Source organism: Pongo abelii, chromosome 9 (assembly GCF_028885655.2).
Source record: "Pongo abelii isolate AG06213 chromosome 9, NHGRI_mPonAbe1-v2.0_pri, whole genome shotgun sequence".
Lineage (NCBI taxonomy): Eukaryota > Metazoa > Chordata > Mammalia > Primates > Hominidae > Pongo > Pongo abelii.
Window position 1 is genome coordinate 59,411,939 of NC_071994.2, and position 20,605 is coordinate 59,432,543.

A 20,605-nucleotide genomic window follows, 5' to 3' on the forward strand; every position below is an offset into this window, starting at 1 on the left:
GCAGATCCCTCTTGAGTGGTTTTGTATCATCTCCTTGGTTATAAGTGAGTTCTCTTTCTGAGTTCATGTGTGATTTGGTTGTTTAAAAGAGCATGGCACTTCCCCCCACTTCCTCTTTTGCTCCTGCTTTCACCATGCAATGTGCCTGCTCCCCGTTTGCCTTCCACCATGACTGGAAGCTTTCTGAGGCCCTCACCAGAAACAGATGCTGGCACCACGCTTCCTGTAGAGCCTGCAGAACTGTGAGCCAATTAGACCTCTTTTCTTTATAAATTATCCAGCCTCAGGCATTTCTTTGTAGTGACACAAGCACGGACTAATACATTGCACATTCACATTCCAAGGGGCCGAAGCCAGGCAGCAACTTGGAGGACAGATAAGAAGTTCAGGCCCTTGGTAGTGGGATGTCAGGAGAGCTTAGGCAGAGTGTGAGGGTCCTGCTCAGCCAGTAAGAGTTTGACTCAGGCCTTTAGCCCCCAGAAACTCTCAGATTAGTGGGCACTAATCTTGTGGCTGCACATTCTAGGGGGTCAGCAGGGCTATCAAAGGGAAATGGGCTCTCTTCCTAGGTCAGGATTGACTTAGAAATTGGCATGTTCTCAATTTGGAAACACCTTCTTCTGGTCTTCATTTCCCTTAAGTGGGCAGGACTGGGGGAGGCAATGGCTGCCATATAGCTAGGCTCAGATGTGAGTCCTGCCTCCCCTCCTGGTTCACAGCCTGACTTACCAGGCCCTTGCTTCCATTTCAAAGTCAAGTCATGATCATGCCACCCTGTAGGCCACCATTTGGAAAGGCCAATCCCAGGCTGACACTCATTGCCTGTAAATGACGTGGAATTAGGGTAATCAGTGGCTCCTAATTCCCCAACAAATGCAAGTGCTGTGCTAATTGCCAGGGTCCACGCCGCAGATCCCTGGTTGGCAGCATCAAACAAGAGAAGTGGTAATTTGGGGGCTGGAGTTGGGGGCAGCCTGCTTCGTTGGCTGAGCCAGCTAAAAACCGCATTACCCCCTGGGTGAGCCACAGTGCAGACAGCCAGGGCCTGGCTTCCTTATCGGTAAAGGGACCAGGTGAGTGGCCCAAAGTATGTTTATAGGAGCTGAACCTTGGCACCAGTGCTCAGCAGTTTCTTGTCCATTAATGGGTTGTGTTGTTGTTGCATGAGTTTTGGTGAAGTTGTTTTTTTTTTTTTGGTTCTTTGAGGAAGATTCCATGAGCAGCCTGGCATGGCACTGCCTGGGCAGCTCATCAGGGTTAAAGCATTCCGAACTTTGGTCTGCTGTTACCATGGCAGCATCACATGTCTGGACATTCCAGGCAACCCTTACTGGCATCTGCTACTGTGACAGATTCAGATGGAGAAGGAACACTGCTCTTCTCCATTATAAACAGAGCAAGTTGTAGAGACAGGGGAGCCATTCACCAAGGACCAGGGTCTTAAAGAAAATGCTATTCCATTGAGTTGGGGGCTTCCTGATGAAATAGTATTTGAGTGGTTGTTAAAGCTTTTCTGTTGGGGGAGAGATGCGGCATCAGAAGAGACCTCCTGGAGGAGAGAAGTAAGGGGAGGTGGGGGCAGCATGAACAAAGTCCTGGCTCAGGGGTGGGGTGGTAAATGGAGTGTGTAGATGGGGTGCACAATTGAGTTTGGTGGGAGACAGACCTTGTTGGAGGTAGGCAGATGTTAGCCATACCTCTCTGAACCCTGCTGGTTTGAGCCCTGTCTGGCAAAAGCCTGACTCTGTCATCACGCCACCCAGATTCTACCTGATGCTTTCCTCTCCTGAGGAATGGGAAGTGACGGCCTCACCTCACTTCAAGTGGGCGCTTCTCCCTTTCTCTTTTGGGTCACAGTTGTTTGTGATATTTCTCGTGCCCATTAGAATAATTGAATCTCTACATTTCAGATGGGAAGATGCTTGCCTAAGGTCACCCAGCAATACAGAGGCTGTGGAACTAGGAGTTATGAATTTAGGATCTGGACAGGCTGACATTGGTTTGAGTCCTGGCTCCACCACTTAGTTTTCAGCTGAGCCAGAGCCTCAGCTAAGCCTCAGCTTCTTCAAGGGTAAAATAGTGATCCAGAACATTCCTGCCCTCTTGGCTTATTGTGGGTGTGAAATGAGATAACAGAAATAGTACAGCATAGTTCTTGATATATGGTAAGAGCTCAGGAAATGTTCATTATTAAATGTTAGTTATTTTCCATATAAATGGACCATCGTATTCATCTTTGCTCCTTCCTTCTTCTCTTTCCTTGCATACATAAGGTACCCAAATATCACTTTATCTAGAATTGATATTAGAGGAATGTTTGTTGACTAGTTGAATGTGCGAATGATGGGAACAAGGAACCATCCATATTGCTAGGCTCTACACTCTGTCCAGTGTTTTCAGCTTTGGTGCAGTTTAGTCTCCATAGGGTGGGAGCAAGGCCAAGCTTAAAGTCTGTCCTGTGTAGCTCAGCTTGCAAGTCAAGTGACTTGCTCATTCAGGTTTCATACCCAGCTGCCCTGTGGCCCAGGACTTAAACTTCCCAGGGCTTTGGGTTTCTTGAAGGACAAATGGGATGGATTCCTCCCTACCTTTGGGCCCAATAAATGGTATTCATGGTAACTGACATCTAACTTTATAACATACAAAAGGTTTCCATTCACTCTTCCATGAGCCTCACCACAGCACTGGAATTGTCAGAACAATAGCCCCATGTTATGGATAAAGACACTGAGGCTCAGTAATAGGGAGTGGCTCGTCCAGAAGCACACACAGGAGAGCAGGAAGAGGGGATCGCACCCATCTTCTGACTCTAACACTGGTGGTCTTTCCACTGCATGAAGCTTTTAGGGTATTTTAGGATATGATCCCAATGAGGTAAAGAATACTAGGCTTGGAGTTAAAATACCTTGATTTTGGTCATGACCCTGTCACTTGCAAGTTTGCAGCTCTGAAATGAGCCACCTCTCTTCCCAAGCTGCTTATTCCCTGACCTTCTTGCTTCAGGGTTATAGTGGGGCTGATGGAGCTTTGGAAGGTCTAAAACTCCGCATGAGTGACTGAGGAGAAGAGCACTGTATCCATGAGCCACCGTGAGCTCAGCAAGGCTGTACGCCCAGCACAGCCATATAGGCTGTAGAATTACAGCCTGGGTATATTGGGAAAGTTACACTTCATTGTCTGGAACATCAACCATCAGATCCAGGAGGGCCCTTGCAGATCACCATAGCTGGTGCTTTCAGTTTATAGGTGCAGAAACTTGAGACCCTGTGGGAGGTAGTGACTCACCCAAGACCACGTGTTGAGTTAATGGCAGAGCCGAGACTTAGAGCCCAGGTCTGACACTCAGCCCCGCACTGCCATGGAGCCATGTGGCTGTTAGGAAGGGAAAATTTTGCATTTTCTCTTGCCTGAGTATCTCATTTGAATTCATTTTAAACCACTAGATAAAGAGTTTCTCAGATAACTGTGTGCATCAGACAGTATTTTCAACAGACTTTGTTTTCTGAACTTTTTTTGTTATGAAAGTAATATATGATCATGGAAGTAAATTGGGATAATAGAGAAATGTTCTATTTAGAAGACATCAAATTGAGGGATATTCTTAGCCCTCAGAAAAGATATTTTTTAGATGGAGGCTTTTAGACCAATGGTTCTCCAAACCCTGCAACACCTTCTGGACGTTTAGTTACAGAGAGTAGGAAAGTAACAGTCCATTGAGGCCTCTGAGGACTTAACTTAGTTCTATAGACTTGAGATAGTTAGATATACCACTAATGGTAGTAATAATAATAGTTGTTGGCATTTATTTGCAGAGTCTCTTCCAGGTAACAAACAACTTTTCCATAGGTGGTCTCATGATTATTTGATTGTTAGAAGAATCCAGTAAAGTAGGGAAAACAAATACTATGTTTCCATTTTACAAAGGAGAAATCTGAGCCCAAGAGAGATTAAGTAATAGTGGAGCTACTGACTTCAAACAAATACTTGGCGTAAAGAAGGAAGGCACCTAACAAATATCTGTGAATAAACGAATGATGGAACAAATGCTGACTTCTCTTCTAGGGAAGCCTCCAGAAATCCTTTTGTCCAGTGATTCCCAAACTATGCTCTGGGAAGCTGTAGGATTCCATGGAACCAGTTGGGAGTAGCGGGAGGCTGAGTGGATGCGGCTCTGAGCCTTTCATCCCTGCTCCACTCAGAATAACTTCAGTGCTGCCTGTTTTGTGCACTGGGAGATTGAAAACAATTTCGCGAGTCTAACTCCTACAGCAGTGGTTCTCAAACTCTGTTGTGCGTCACAGCTCTGAGGGAGATTCTGACAGTTGGTATAGGATGGGCATCAGGACTCTGATTGTTTACCAGCACAGATGGTCATCGGGCCACTGTTTGAAAAATAGTGTCCTACTTCTGAGAGCTGGAGATTCCAAGACCCAGGGAGAAGCAGGACTTAGCCTTGGTCATACAATCCTGTAGGAACATAGGCCCCACTAGGTGTCTGATCCTTGGGTACCTCTTCCACTGCCCTTCCCCCGGTACCACAACTGCAACCGTGCCAGAAAACAAATGACACAGCAGAGAAGAACAAAGTGGTTTCCATAGCAATGCTTAGTGGCTTGTGCCTGTCAGGATGCCTCAGACAAACACTAATCTGAACCCTCGGCTAGAACTTATGTCAAATGTTACCTACTTGTTCCATGCAAGGGGTCCATGGAGATGGGAAGAAGGAGAAGGGATGACACAATTTTGCCATGTGCCCCTGTATTGGACGATTTTCCCAGATTTACTAATAGCTGGCCTCAAGATAGACCAGATCGAGGAAGGCTGAGAAGTAGATCCTGGGCAGGAGATGTGGGCAATCCCAACAGCAGAGGGGAAGATGGGGAAGGGAGCAAGTGTCCAGTGAGCATGTGTCACGTGATGGAGTCTGTGCTGGGCACTTTACATATTCGTTTAGAAAAAGGCAAGGAAAAGACGATTGTCCTTATTTACAGATGAAGAAACCAAGAATTAGGTATATACAGTAGGTGACAGAGGCAAGATCACATCCAAGCCTGTCTGGCTCCAAAACTACTGAGCAGCAACAACTCTCTCCCAGTTCTCTGAGCCACTGGGTGAGGACTTGAGATATATACTGCCCACCTGGCTTTCCTTCATCTGAGGAAGCAGAGGGTCAGCCTACATGCAGATGGATGGGTGCTCATTTGAAGGGCTGGCATGGACTAGGCTAGGCTAGGCCTGCCAGGAGAGGGTTGATCCTAGAGTTGGAGGTGGTCTGTTCAACACCTAGCTCTAATAACTCCCTTCCTCCATAACTGAGGCTGCAGCCGCCCTACAAAATGCCTTCAGCATGGGCTACCCTGACTGCCCTGCCACATGTGTCGGTGTGCACACACAATATAGCAGTTGCTTCAGATTGGTGATCCCAGTGGATGGTCTGCCCAGCACTTTGATTTGGGTTCCCCTCAAGGGAATGAGCCCCTCCTGGGGCAAGTGACAACTCTTCATTGCTAAAACAAATATTTATTGAGCACCTTTTATGTACCCATACCTTTTCTAAGTGCTGGAGATACAGCAGTTGAATAAAATGAAATGTTTGCTCTCATAGAGCTTTTCATTCTGGTGGGGAAACAGACAAACAAAAGTATATGATAGGGTATTATGTGCTGGGAAGGAAAATTAAGCAGTATAAAGAGAATGAAAGGATGAAATTGGGTGATCAGGGAAGGCCCTCTAAGAAAGTGCCATTTGAATGATGCCCTGATTGAAGGGAGGGAGGGAGGGAGCCATATGGTTATCTGGGGAGGAAGGTTCCAGGCAGAGGGAACAGCTGGTACAAAGGCTAAAGCTGGAAGCATGACTGGCCAGTTGGAGGAAGAGCAAGGAGACCAGTGTGGCTGAAGAGGAGTGGATTAGAAGAGGTGAGGATGAGAGTGGCAGCAATGGGTATCAGAGAGGTAGCTAGGACCAGATGGTATAGGACCTTATAGGCTAAGGTCCAGACTTGGTATTTTCTCCTGAGCTAGAATGCCATTTGAAAGATTCACACTCTGAGACAAATGTGCCTCGCCTCAGCCTCAAAGTCTCTAGCCCCCTTGTCTGGGAGGGGAATCTGCCACTTGGGGCTGAGCCCACAGGAGGCTGAGTAGTCCCAGGTGGAGACATGTGTAGCCATGTAGGGAGGGAGCCAGTGGAACTCACTGGGCTTCCTTATCTTCATTTGTGTATTTATTCTTAGAACCAATGTTTAAGGGTCTTTCAGGGCTGCCTCATTTTTGGGTGGCCTCATACTACCCGGGAATTAGATGTCCCAAAGAGAGTCTGGCTGCAGGGTCTCATGCAAACACTGCATCCTCTGGGAATGCCACTGCTCCTGCTGACACCCTGCTTCAGGAGAGGAGCTCTGTGCCTGGGTTTCCCAGCGCAGCAGTCCAGGCAGCTCACCAGGGTTAGAGAAGAATGCTAGCTACTTCCAGTGGGACCAGTAGGAGAACTTGGGCCGGTGGTTATAATGATCTGAAATGGTAATTTTCTTTTCAAATATTATGTGTTTTTTATGAAGTAGGGACATTCACAAAGGCAATTTATATTTATTAGCCCATGTAGTATGTATGCATCCCAGTCAAGCACTTCATTCAAGAAAAAACAAAAACAGGAGCTATAATTTAGAGTGATAAAGGCACCAAATGAGGCCCTATCGAACCATAAGCACAGTGTTATCTCTTGAGCTGCCCTCTGCTCACCTGGTAGCTCCTACCATTTGTCATTCACACGGTTTCCCGGGTCTCAGGTTGATCATCTCTTAGGCTCACCAGAGGTCTGTATTTGGGGAACACATTCATTCATTCATGTCTAATAGGCACTTACATCTTAAAATGTCCAAAACAGAACTCTTGATTTTCTCCCCCAAGCCTATCTCTCCTCCAGGCCTCCTCAACTTCATAAATAGCACTACCATCCACTCATTGCTAAAGGAATCAGTTTTAATTCCTGTCTCTCTGTATATATAATATATCAGCAGGTCCTAGAAATCCTATCTCCAAAACAGTTTATAAATCCATTTATCTCCGTCCCCACTGCTACCAGCCTACTTTGAGCCACCTTCATGCACTGCCTGGTTCTCTGCAATGCAGTAGCCTCCTAAATCTGCTCCCTGCATTTTGCCTTTGTAATCCAGCCTTCAGAGAGCAGCCTTTTCAAATGTAAATCAGAATTTGTCATTCCCTGCTTAAAACCCTCTCTAGCTTCTCAGCATTCTCAAACTTCTAACTGCTCACCTGGCATCCCAAGGCCCTGCTTCCCCTTCAATTTTTTTTCTTTTTTTTTTTTTTTTTTGAGACAGAGTCTCGCTCTTTCACCCAGGCCGGAGTGCAGTGGTGCTATCTCGGCTTACTGCAAGCTCCACCTCCCAGGTTCACGCCATTCTCCTGCCTCAGCCTCCCGAGTAGCTGGGACTACAGGCGCCCACCACCGCGCCTGGCTAATTTTTTGTATTTTTAGTAGAGACAGGGTTTCACCATGTTAGCCAGGATGGTCTTGATCTCCTGACCTCGTGATCTGCCCGCCTCGGCCTCCCAAAGTGCTGGGATTACAGGTGTGAGCCACCGCACCTGGCCTTCCCTTTCAATTTTAAGGCCCCAGACACACATGGTCACCCTCTTTGCTGTTATCTGGAACTGGCAAAACGCCTTCCTCCTTCCAGCCTTTGTATTGTCATTTCTTCTGCCTGCCAAGTTCTTCCCACAGGTATGGCTGGCTCCTTCTTGTCCTTCAGGTCACAACTCAGGGGCCACCTTATTGGGGAGGACTTCCCGACTACCTGCCCTTCTAAATCATATACTGTTTTTTTTATAACACATATTACTAGCTGCATTCTGTTGAATTGTATGCCTACTTGCTTGTTGTTTCTCCCATTAGAGTATAAGCCCCTTGAGGACAGGGACCTTGTGTGTTGTTTGGTGCTATATTCTCTGCAACTGCTTGAATATTATCGACACTCTATAACTATTCATCTACTCATTTATTCTGCAACTCTGGCAGATGAAAAGATAAATAAGTACGCAAAACACAGAGGATTTTTAGGGCAGCAAAACTATTCAGTATGACATTATAATTAGGTGGATCCATGTCATTATACATTCGTCAAAACCTGTATAATGTACAACACCAAGATCATCCATAATGTAAACCACCCACTTTGAGTGCTAATGGTGTGTCAATGGTGCGGGATGTTGGTGGGGAAGGCTATGAAGTAAGTAGAGGCAGGAAGTATTATGGGAACTGTCCATACTTTCTGCTTAATTTTACTATGAACCTACATTTTATCCTAAAAAATAGTCTATTTAAAAGGAAAAAAATGCATTAATATATATTAAAAGTATTAACCCATTAGTTTTTTCCTATTTTGTACTGTAATAATTTTTATTGACATGAAGTTTAATAAAATTTTACTGTTTAGAAAAAAAAAGATAAATAAGAGAAAGACTCTCTTCCCTTGGGGGTTTGATCCATCTCAGGAATTAGCCACTGCCTGGTCTTCCTGAGCAAATCTTTCCAGGACCTCATCTCCCTGTGCTGTCACTGTGGGATGGACGCTCAGCTCTCTAACCCAGCACTTGGGCTTTGTGGGAGCCTAGTTGATGTGTACAAAATGAATTGAACTGAATTGGGCATAGCACCAGACACGGACCAGATACTAAGTAGGTATAATATTTATTAAGTGATTGGAACTTCTAGGGAGAATTATATCTCAGATTTGTGTCATCCGTCCCCATGTGAACTCTAGTACCGTAATCTTCCTGCATGTGGATTCTTCTGGACCTGCCACTGGATTCCAGAGCAGAACTTCTTACTACCACCTCCACTATTGCCCTAATTCCCTAGCTTCCTCTTCTGCACACTGGTGATTCCCAAACAGGCTTGAGGAGAGCAATGTAAGGAGGCTCTGGTAGTGACCAGGCTTCAGGAATGGCAACAGTGCAGCTGCTCCTGGGCCCAGAATGGCATCCATTCCTCCACCCCTCTGCTAGTGCCCCTCGGAGATTGGCATGTTCATTTAATAAGATGACTTTTAATGGAAACAACCTGAAAGTTCCAGCCAGGTCTAAAACACCAGCGTACGGGCCAGGCCAGGTAAGAGATAGGAGAACAGGTCCTCCAGAAACTGTTTAGGAGTTTATGCGGGCCGCAGGTTCAGCAAGGGGAAGTGACTTGGGCTCGAAAGCAGCGAATGTGGCCTCAGGCTAAGCTAACAGAGGTGGAGCCTTGGGGACTATGTGTGCATCTTGGTGGGCTCTTCATCTCTGGACCTCAGCCAGCTCTGCGTACCATACTTCTAGAGGGATGATGACGACTGAGAATCTGCTGAGAGGGCCCTGGTAGGCAATGGGGACAAGCTACCAGGTCATACAGAGGAAGGAGGTATCACCAAGAGTGAAGAAATCTTGGAGGACAGGAGAGCAACACCTGAAGGGATTCAGATCCGAAGGTGCTGTGTGCATGCCCTTACTGCTCCATCTGCCAGGGCCACCTTTCTTTTGGCAGCACCAGGCTCCACAGCAGACCTGCTGGTCCACAGCCTCAGTCTTGTACCACATCACAGGGTGTGCTTGCTTCTGGACCTCTCCCAGCCTGTTTCCTCATCCACAGAGTGTGACCAAAATATCTTCTTCCCAGAGCTGTTAAATGAGATGGGTGATACAAAAGCCCATAACACCATATGTGATCATAGTAGGCCCTCAAGAGGGTTAGTTTCTCTTTCTGCCCCCTCTCTCAAGGCAGCCAATAAGCCCAGAAAGCTAGCAGTTCTGAGAGAACACAAAATTCAGAAAGACAGTCTGTAGGGAGGATTTCAGTTGTTTATAAAACAGGCCAACATGTTTCCACCTTGTAAGTTCTAAATCCGTCATCATAGCTCCCTAGATCTAAGAATAGTCACCCACTGGAGCCAACGTGCCACAGCACGCTCTCACTGCAGGTGACTGAGGAAATGTGTCCACAGCAGCCTCCTACTCCTGGGGCTGGGGGTGGGGAGGGCTGGCCTCTGCCTGTCCCAGCTTGGCTGTTTCTGAACTGCACCCAAATGCAGTTTTCTCTTCCATGCAGTGTTGATCCAATACGTGCCTCACTGGGCTGCTGTCAGATGAGGTGCCTGCAGTGATGCCAGGGGGTGGTTGAGAGGAGTGGGGAGGTAGGCCAGTGGGGACCTTTGGCATAGCATTGCCCCACTGTGGGCCTCAGTTTCCTCCTATGTAAAGGGAAAGTGATTGACAGAGAGAACTGGGCAACCTTTTGAGCAATGGAGTTCTAGAAGAGGTTCCAGAGCAGTCCTAGCCTTGCAGCTTAGAACCCATCAATTCAACACACTTATTTATCACTTGAGCCAAGGCCTTTCTTTTGTCTGGTTTGAAGGAGCCAGCCTGGGGAGCGTGTATCTGCCCACTCTGCTCTTCTGTGTCCACCTTCCTTCTCTTTCTTAAACACTTCCATATCCACTCACACCACCACACAAGTTCTCCAGGATTGGAATGACTTTTGGTTTGTCTCAGCCCAGCCTCTGCCCACTGTGGGACTGCCCTGGGGGCTCAGGACCTGTGGCAGAGCACCAGCTATGTTCCAGAGCAGTCTTCCAGTCATTGCAGCATTCTTCCTGATAGCGAGCTACAATTGCCATGCCCATGGCTGCTGCTTTCCACATCCATGGGTTCCCTTTCGGCCCTCTAAGAGAGAACAAGCAGCTCCATTCTCTCACTAGCCATTCATTCATTTGTCCTTTCATTCACACAACAGCATTGAGCGCTAACCTATGCCAAGCACTGGGATATAGCAGCAAACAAAACAGAGTACCTAACTCCCAAAGAACTTGTGTTTGGTTAGGAGAGAGAGATCATAAAATAAATAAACTGTAAAAAAAAAAAAAAACGAAGAAAAATAAAGCAGGTGAAGAGATAAGACGGGAGTGGGGGTAGACCGCTATTTCATATAGAGTTGTCAGGGAAGGCCTCTCAAATAAGGTGGGACTCTCACAAATACCTGAACAACATGAAGGAATGAACCTGTGGCTGTCAGGGCCAAGAGCATTCCAGATATCAGGAACAACAAGTGCAAAGGTCCCGAGGCAAGTATTGTTTGAGGAACAGTAAGAAAGTCAGTGTCACTATGGTGATGTTAGCAGAGTGGATCATGATAGAACATGATGTCAGAGAAGGAGCTGGAGACCCGCTGTTGTTTATTCTAAGTAACAGGAGAAGCCACTGAAGGATTCTAAACAGTGCAGTGCCTTGTCTGACATAGGTTTTAACACAATCGCTGAAGTTGCTGTGTGGAGAATAGAACATACAGGGAAACAGAGGCAGCAGAGAGACCAGTTGGGCAGCCCTTGAGGGGTGATGGGGCTGGTGAGAAGTGGCCAGATCCTGGCTGTATTTTGCACATTACCTTCCCAAAACCCTTTTTCCACAGGCCCTCCCCTTTTCTTACCTGGTGGACAGCCATAGCCTCCTTGCTGGCCTCCTTACCTCCAACCCTCACCCCCCATCTACTCCTCTCACCTCATTCTCAGAGCTGCTGTGGATCTTGGTGTGAAGGGGACCCTAGGCCTGTCTGTTTTCCCACATACAGCCTTCTCTGAAGCAATGTGGGCCACAAACCCAAAACATCCCCAGAGTAATCCTGTGGGTGAACAGCCCCACTTCGTGATTCTGGAATAGCTTCTTCCTGCTGCCTCAGCTCCTGCCTTGAGGGTATCCTTGGCCCTGGAGAGTGACGGATGGACTAATTCCTGAAAGGGCCTATTTTAGTCCGTGTTTTGCTGCTATAACAGAATACCACAGACTGGGTAATTTATAAAGAAAAGAGATTTATTTAGCTCAATAAATGGTTCTGGAGACTGGGAAGTCCAAGATCACAGGGCCACACCTGGGGAAGACCTTCTTGCTGCATCATAACATGGCAAAAGGGCAAGCAAACATTCAGGAGACAGAAAAAGAGACCAAACTCCCACGATAATTAACCCATTCCCACAGTGACAGCATTCATCCATTCATGAGGGCAGAGCCCTCATGACCTAATTGCCTCTTAAAGGTCCCACTTCTCAACACTGTTGCATTGGGGATTAAGTTTCCAACACCTGTTCTTTTGGGAACACATTCAAACCATAGCAGGGCCCAACACTGACAGTGCCTGTGTCCTTTGCCAGGACCAATAGGACCATCATCCTCATAGCCATTCTCATGGCCATTCTCTGCATGGCCTCCTGGGTCAGTGTCTCCTAGGTCATCCTCTCCTCTATGCTACCTCCATCCCTTAGAAATACTATTATTTTTAAAATCATCTCTGTGTTACTGCTTTTTAAAATATTTGAACAAAACGAAAATGAGGGTCACCCTTCCCTCATTTCTCCCTCTCTTTGTCAGAGACTGTTCTCAATTTGGGATGTATTCTTTTCAATTTGTACATATAAAAATATATAGGGGCTTTGCATAACTTTATGTTAAAAAAAGTTTTAATATGTAAGGATCCTAGTCTGAAGGGGGCCCTGGCTTTTTGAAATCATCTTCTATTGATGAATGTTCTTGAGGCCCCCCAGTCTTTTGCAGTTGCAAACAGTGCTACAATAAACACCACTGTCCATGCCCCTTGTGTACACATGCCATCATTTCCCATAATTGTCTTTTCCCATGGCTGTCTTCCTCAGTGGATGGGGACCCTGAGGGCACAAACTGAATTTTCCTCTTCTCTGGGTCTTGTGTGCAGCACAAGTCCTAAACCAGAAAAGGCACCCACATGATGAAATAAATGGACTCAGGTTGGGCAAGAGCATGGCAATGTGAACAGCCTGGGTGAATTCAGGGAGCCGACAGCAAGCCTCTGGGGCTGGAACACTGAGTTGGGGAACAAGGGTGATGAGAGACAGACTACTGAGGGCCTTGGGAGCCAGCTAAGGGGCCTGGACTTGGTCTCATAGGTGCTGTGGAGACAGGAAATTTTCCATGGGAGGACCTAGACCAGGCTGTGTTTCTGCCTGATTTCTCCCACCCAGGCCAGCAGCCTCAGCATAAAGGATAGGGCAAGGGACGTGAGGACCTGATCCCCTTTTTCCATCCTGATGTTGCCATCTAGACCCAAAGCACTTTAGGACGCCCACTTCTGGGATTCCTCACTCCCCATTCCTTGCTTGCAGCAGGACCCTAGGGACGATTCTACCAGTTGCTGCCAAAAGGATGGGATCCGTATGAGCTTGGGTGGCTAAACACTCAGAAGTGTCTCCCAAACTTACCCTGCTCCACAGCCCGCCCCATCCTTCCTGACATGTACCAGAATCCAGAGCCCTCCTCTCTATGAGGGCGCTCAAACCTCACCCCTCCTCTCCGTCAGCCTGGTAGTGCAGAAGAGCAGTCCTGACTGTTGGTCTAGGGCTATGCATGCTCTTGGACAGGAGGAGACAACATGGACCATTTGCTACCTAATTTCTTGTGCCTATCTCTCCCTCCTCTTCCCACTGCCCAGCAGATGCAGAAGGGGGCAGGGCCTCAGCCCCAGCGCTCACAGGCCTCAGGGAGATTTCTGCTCCTCTGCATAGTGTCTTTCTCTCGCCAGCTGGAGTTCTTGCCTTCCATTACTTCCTGTGTTCCCATAGGTGGCCTGTTACTCTGTACCTTTTCTTAATTACGTGGGAAGCAGTGTTTTTGCTAGAGAGAACAGTATAATATTAAATAGAAGAGGGCCTGGAGCCAGACTGTCTGGGTTCGAATCCAGCTCTGCCTCTTGTTTCCTTGCACAGTTCACGTCATCTCTCTGCAAAATGGGGATAATATTAGATTGCACTTCACAAGTTTGTTGTGAGGATTCAGTGAATGAATATTTGCAAAGTGCTTATCACAGGGCCTGGCATATACCAAGTATTCAATGATTCTGTTACCATTTTCACATGGTTTGGAACTAGTGAAGGCGCCTGAGATTTGGGAGTCCTGGATTCTAGTCCTGACTAGAATAGCTGTGTGGCTATAGACAAATGACTTTACCTCTCTGAGCCTGGTTCTTCATCTGTAAAATGGAAGTAGTAATACCTCCGAGGATTGCTGTGGAAATTAAGGTGACATTTTTATGAAACTGAGAAGCACCATCTCTAGGTCGCAACCCTCTTGCTCATGGTCAGAGGTAGTGGCTACAACTCCAGCTATTGCATCCACATTCCCAGTGACAGGATGGAGGAGGGACAAAGAAGAAGGAGCAAAGAGTGTATGCCATCTGTCTTTTAAGGAAAAGTCCCATAAGCAATTACAGAACATTTCAGCTTGACCCTCACTGATCACACCTAGCTGCAAGAAAGGTTGGGAAATGTCTTTATTCTGTGGTTCAAGAGACAACCAGGAGGCTCTGCACACATGCTCAGGTGTTTATTCCTCCTTGGCAACGTCCTCCAGCAGAAATGCTGCCCCCTCCCTAGCACTGGGCTGCAGTCCCAGCACCATAAGGCCCTATGAGGACTTAGTTGCCAAGAAGCTCGGGCAGGTGTCACAGACCTGAACAGATTTGGGTATTGTGTCCAGCTTGTGCCAGGGACCCTGCCAGTCCTGAGGTTCCGTTGCCTGCAGGGCTCTTAGGCTGACGCAAGTGTGGTGGGCTGTGAGCTCCATCACTCGTCACAGCCTAGATTGAGCCCTGTGAGCAGGAGGCCTGAACTCCAAGGGCCTAGGGAATCCCTCTGTAAATATGGGGCTCTCCACCCAAGGCTCAGCCATGTGCCCCGGGACCAGTAAAGCAGATCTCCATCAACCAGGTGGGATTCTGGTGTCTTCGAGGACCTGACAAGTGCCAAGCACACTGCAGAGAGCCCTCTGTAAAGCCAGGGATCATCCTCTAACTTACCTGTTTTGAAAACTGGATGTTCCATGTTCCATGTCGCTTAGGGAGAGGCTTTCTGTAGGCCACTCTCCTTCCTCTTACTTCTGTGTGAGAACAGCCTGCATAGTAGCATCTTGCTGAGTCTGGAGGGCCTTGCCAGCTTCATTGTGCCCCTGAAAAGGTGGCCCTAAGTGAGGTTAGGGGGTGAATGAAACCTATTCTAAAATGCTGGAGGAGCTTATTACTGAAAGATGTCCTGCTGCAAGTCCTTCTGTTAAGGGGATAACCAATCCTTTGCTTTCTGAGTTCAGCATCCTGGCTTTTTTTTTTCTATAGGCTTGTTTAAAGTGTTTGGAAGCCCCAAACTTCCTATCATTATACTCTAGACCTTCTCATCTGCTGCTTCCCCCCCCCCCCTCCTCTTTGCTGTCTGCCACTGGTGTGGCTTTCCTTGCCTTTTCCTCCTCTTCCCATGATCTGCTTTCCACATGGGTTTGAGCTGTCACTGTGTCAGGCATGGTGCTGGGGCATTGCTCCTCCTCCTGGCAACCCTATGAAGTCGGTGGGAACCTACGTACCATTATCACACAGTTGTGTGGTAAGGTGGGACCCAGGACAGCATAGCGTAGTCCATAGGCCATAGTCTATAATATGTGTGGAGCAGGGGATGGGAAACTGTGACCAAATTTGATTTGTAGCCTCTTTTTGTGTGATGCTGCAAGCTAAGAATGGTTTTTAAAGGGTTATCAAAAAGAATACATGACAGAGACCTAACATGGCCCTCAAACCTAAAATATTTCCTATCTGCCCTTTATAGAATAAGCTTGGCAAGCCCTGAGATATAACATGCAGACTTTAGCACAGATTCTGGAGCCATCCTGCCTGGATTCTAGAGCCTCTGTTTTATTCTCTCTAAAATGAGAATAATCTGTAAATTGTGGCTGCCTCACATGGTTCTTAGAATTAAATGAGATAAAGTACACAGAGCACCTAACCCAAAGTCCAGCTTTCTTTGGAAGTACTACGGGGGGATACTACTGGGCCTTTACCAGGCTTCTCGACCCAGTGGGCATGAAAATCCTGGCTCTAGGCCTTTGGCTACCCTGGTCCCAGGCGTAGCTTCCTCAGAGTGTGTTCCCTTTGGCTGGAGGAGAAGGACCTGCCAGCTTCCCACTGTGCTGTGTCCTGCTGGTAGGTCAGCTCTGCCTTCCTCCCACCCCCATCCCTGCTGACGGTCAGCTGGTGCCACTCACCAGGGCCGGGCACAAAGCCCATACCAGGTGCCGAACTAGGCGCAAAGGTACCGAGCCTCTTCCACTCTCCCTACCTCTTGCCTCAGCTCAACCTGGCTGGAACTCCTGCTTAACTGTAGGAGATGTGGCCTGGGGTTCATCCTCTCTGTACGCGCTTCCGCATTTGTGGGCCAAACAGGCAGACATCTGTGTTTCCCTAAACCCAAGCTTTTGGCCAGTGATTGCCTTCCTACTAAGGGAAAGGGAAGGGAAGGGTAATCCCAGGGCCCAGCCAGCTACCCTCTTGATAGAGTGGTCTGCAAAACAAGTTTTCGGTGGATAATGAGTTAAATGTAAAGAAGATTTAAAAATTCAAATCATGGAACTATCAAAAAGAAGTTTTTACTGCGTAGAACCATACACTTATCAAAAGACTGAAAACAAAATTTTAAGTCAAACTGAGAAAAAAATAGTAATGCTAAATATAGCAGAGAAATAACGAATATTCTTAAAATCAAAGTCTTTCAAACAACAAAGCTCTTAATAGGTAACAACAACAATAACAAACATTTATGTAGTACTATGTGCCAGGCACCATTCTGAGTCTTTTGCATATACTATACTTACTCATTTAACCCTTGTAAACAACTCTAATAAGGTATTACTGTCCCCATTTAACAGATGAGAGAACTGAGATATAGAAAAGCTAAGTAACTTGCTTGAAGAAGCACAACTAATAAGTGGCGAAGCTGGGATTTGAACCCAGTTCATCTGGCTCTTGGGCCTGAATACTTAAACTCTTCTGTACTAACCAGGAAAAAGATATGAAGCAGATAGTACACAAAGGAGGAAATATAAATATCTGATAAACATTAGAATTATTTTTCTGTTTCAATGGTAGTCCAAAAAGTACATATTAAAACAAGAGATACCATTTTTGTCTTCAAATTAGGAAGATCTTTCAACATTATAATACTATTAAATACTTGCAGTCCTAGAGTAAGACAGAGATTCTCACAGATTGCTGAAGTATATGCAAGTAGCCTTTCTGAAAAGTATTCTGGCAGTACTCAAAACAGTACTCAGGCATCTCAAAAATGCCTATACTCTTTGACCAGGAATTCCCATTCTAAGAATCTAATTTGAGAAAATAATTAGAGAGACAAACACTCATGCATAAAGATGTTCATCGCAATGCTATATAAAATAATGACAAATTGGAAACAACCTATGGATCTGATAATAGAATGCAGGTTAAGTAAATTGTTTAATCTTCATAATAGGTAATTAGGCAGCCATTATAAATAAATGTGTATAATAAAAGACACCATAAACCAAGTGAAGAGACACACCACAGACTTCTGGAAGAAGATACTTCCAAATGCACATAACAACAAAGAATCATAGAAACAAAATAATACACAAAGAATACTTGCAAATCAATAAGGAAAAGGCAAACAACCAAAGAACAAAACAAAGAATGTATATAGACAATTCACAGAAGAGGCAACTTAAACGGGTAATCAACAGAAAGCGCTACTGCTCCATCTCACTAGTAGTCAGGGAAATGCAAACTAATTGAATGTACTCATGGGAATGGCAAGAGTCTAAAGGTAAGATATAAGGAAACAAATTCGTATCTATTGTTGATAAGAATATAAATGTCTAGTCATTGGAGAGATATTTGGCCATACTTACTAAACATAAACATGCTTGCATATACATGCATGACTCATATATTCCCAGGGATCACCCAATACCAGCTTGTACAAGGAGACATGTTCAGAGACTTTCATTGCAATACTGTCTATAATAGCAACCATATTAGTATTGTCGTTGCATAATACTATATATTTTCAATTGTTATATTATAAAACAGCAACAATGATATTATTAAATAACTATCCATCAGAAGGGACATGGGTAAGTGAAATATGATTTATACATAATGGGATACTATGCACAGTTAAAATAACTGAACTAGATCTATAACTACCAGCTCAGATAAATTTCAAAAACAATGATGAGTGTAAAGAGCAACTTGCAAAAAAAAAAAAAAAAAAAAAAAATGTGAATGATTCTATTTGTGTAAGTCTTTAAAACAAACTAAAAAGATCACAATATTTAAGGACACATCTATGTAGAAAAATATAAAACCATGCAAATGATGTATACTAACTTCAAAATAGTGGTTACTTCTGGGAAGGAGGGTTGGATAGAGGGACAAGAATGGGAGGTGGGGCATAAACTGTATCTATGATTTTTTTTAAGAGACGGGTTGAAGCAAATATGGCAAAATGTTAGCTAATGTTCTTAATCTGGGTGGAGATCTGCGTCTTTCTATTAAATTATTTTCTGTTCTTTAATGCATATTGAGAAGAAAATTATTTTTAATTTACTTTTTTGTTTGTTTGTTTTTGAGACAAAGTCTCGCTCTGTCACCCCAGGTGGAGTGCAAATGGCACAATCTCAGCTCACTGCAACCTCTGCCTCCTAGGTTCAAGTGATTCTCCTATCTCAGCCTCCTGAGTAGCTGGGGTTACAGGCATGCACCACCATGTCTGGCTAATTTTAATTTACTTTTTGAATAGTTTGCAATCCATGGAGAAATAGTTGTGCTACAATGTTAAAAAGCAGGACAAACATATATACAAATATTTATAAATTTCACGAATTAAAGGGTTGAAAGAGATACCCAAAATATTCCTAGTAGTGGCAAGGGCAAGATTCTGCAAGTTTGCTTTTCCTTACACATCCATATTGTCCATTGTTTCTTTTCTTTTCTTTTCTTTTGTCATGAAGATGTATTATTTTTATGTCCGGAAGATTTTTTTTAAACAACCACAGAAAAACATGAGTGAGTTTAGACCTAGGACAGTGTCTAAAACCTAGGAAGACGTGTTATGATGGGTGGGCTGTTGGAGTTACCTGGCATGAATGTTGGCTTGGCCACTTTCTGGCTGTATGAATTTGTTCATTTTTGTATCTATTCAGTAAACATCTGTTGAGGACCAACTGTGTACTAAGCACTGTCCTAGAGATACAGCAGTGAAGAAAGTATACACACTTCTTCCCTCACCACAGAGTGCAGTCTAGTGAAGAGGGGACAGTAAACACATCACCACACAAATCATCCCTCACTACAGAGTGCCAGGTCCTCATGAGGGAAGAATACAAGGGCAGTCACGAGAATCTGATTTGGGTTGGGTGGCCAGGGACCCTGGCCTCTGAGCGACAACTGGAATGGAAAACATGAAGAGGTCTGGAAGCCCAGTAAACTGGGGCTTTGAGAGATAGGAAGGCCCTACTGGACATATTTAAGAAACAGAAAGAAAGCCAGGGTTCTGAATGCAAAGAGAGAGGGGAAGAGTTGTGCAGGGTGAGGACACCAAGATAGTCAGGAGCCAGATCACTCAGGCCTCACAGGCCAAGGACGGCCTCCTCAAGGACCGTGGAAAGTCACTGAAGGGTTTTAAGCAGCAGAGTGACACGTGATTAGATTTGCAGTTGTCGAAGATTGCCTTGATGCTCTTTGAAGATCCGGGTGGATGGAGTGAGCAACTGGGTTAGTTAGTTAGCTATTGGCATGGCCCAGGTAAGAGAAATGGTGGCCTGGATCAGGCTGGAGCTGGCTGAGGAGATGGAAAAATGTGGGGAAAGATTTGAGATGTTTTTGGAGGCAGAGTCAGTAGGTCTGGTGATGGATTATATGTGGTGGTAACAGTAGGGAAGGGCCGAGGAGGAAAGCCATGCTTGGAACATGAGCAGTCATGAGTTTTGTGGGAATGGGAAGCATGCCTCAGGGGCAGGAGGGCAGCTGCCCTCCGGGGAAGGGAAGGAAGTAGGGATGGGGAGGATTCCGCCATGCGTCCTTAAGCTTTGGCGTCTTCCTGTGTGAACTGGGGTTTATGATGATACCTGTACTCTCAGGGTGAATGTTTCAGCCCTATTATCCAAAACCTGTTCTACAGCAGTCTTCCCTCTCCTTCACAGGTGGAGTGTGTTACTCTTGGGGCTGGAATGAGCATGGCATGTGCGGAGATGGCACTGAAGCCAACGTCTGGGCCCCGAAGCTGGTGCAGGCTCTGCTGTCATTGTCAGGACTCCTTGTGGGCTGTGGGGCTGGCCACTCCTTGGCCCTCTGCCAGCTGCCAGCTCACCCTGCATTGGTCCAGGACCCCAAGGTCACCTACCTTTCCCCAGATGCCACCAAGGACACTGAATCTCAGGAAGCCATGGACAAAGAGAGAAACTGGAAGGAAAGACAATCAGAAACTTCAACCCAAAGCCAATCTGACTGGTCCAGAAATGGGGGACTGTGATAGAGAATCTTTAATAAAGTGGCTTTTCTCACCAAAAGCCTTCCCAGAGAATTGCTTTGTTGGGCTGTGGGGTTGGCCGAAGAAGGGCTCAGGAGGCAGTGACGGCTGGGCTGACCACAAACCAGAATGATGGCAGGCTGCTTGCCTAGTGCCTGGGGCTCAAGGAGACAGACATGGTTCCTACTCAGCAGAGGAGAATGAGGGGTTAGG

At 45.9% G+C, this 20,605-nt stretch overlaps 1 protein-coding gene across 16 annotated transcripts in view; it reads left to right on the top strand.

Moving 5' to 3' along the window:
* SERGEF (secretion regulating guanine nucleotide exchange factor) overlaps positions 1 to 20,605 on the top strand; it is a 253,741-nt gene that overhangs the window by 212,686 nt on the left and 20,450 nt on the right. For 8 of the 16 annotated variants that reach the window (XM_054525851.2, XM_054525852.2, XM_054525847.2 and 5 more), the window contains one exon: positions 20,067 to 20,558. The exons of 1 other annotated variant lie outside the window; for it this stretch is intronic. In XM_054525851.2, the coding sequence (XP_054381826.1) occupies positions 20,067 to 20,525 (459 nt within the window). In that variant the 3' untranslated portion in view covers positions 20,526 to 20,558. Of the gene's footprint in view, positions 1 to 20,066; positions 20,570 to 20,605 lie in introns of those variants that run through there. 7 more of the 16 variants (XM_024255571.3, XM_063728524.1, XM_063728525.1 and 4 more) reach the window with 5 other exon arrangements.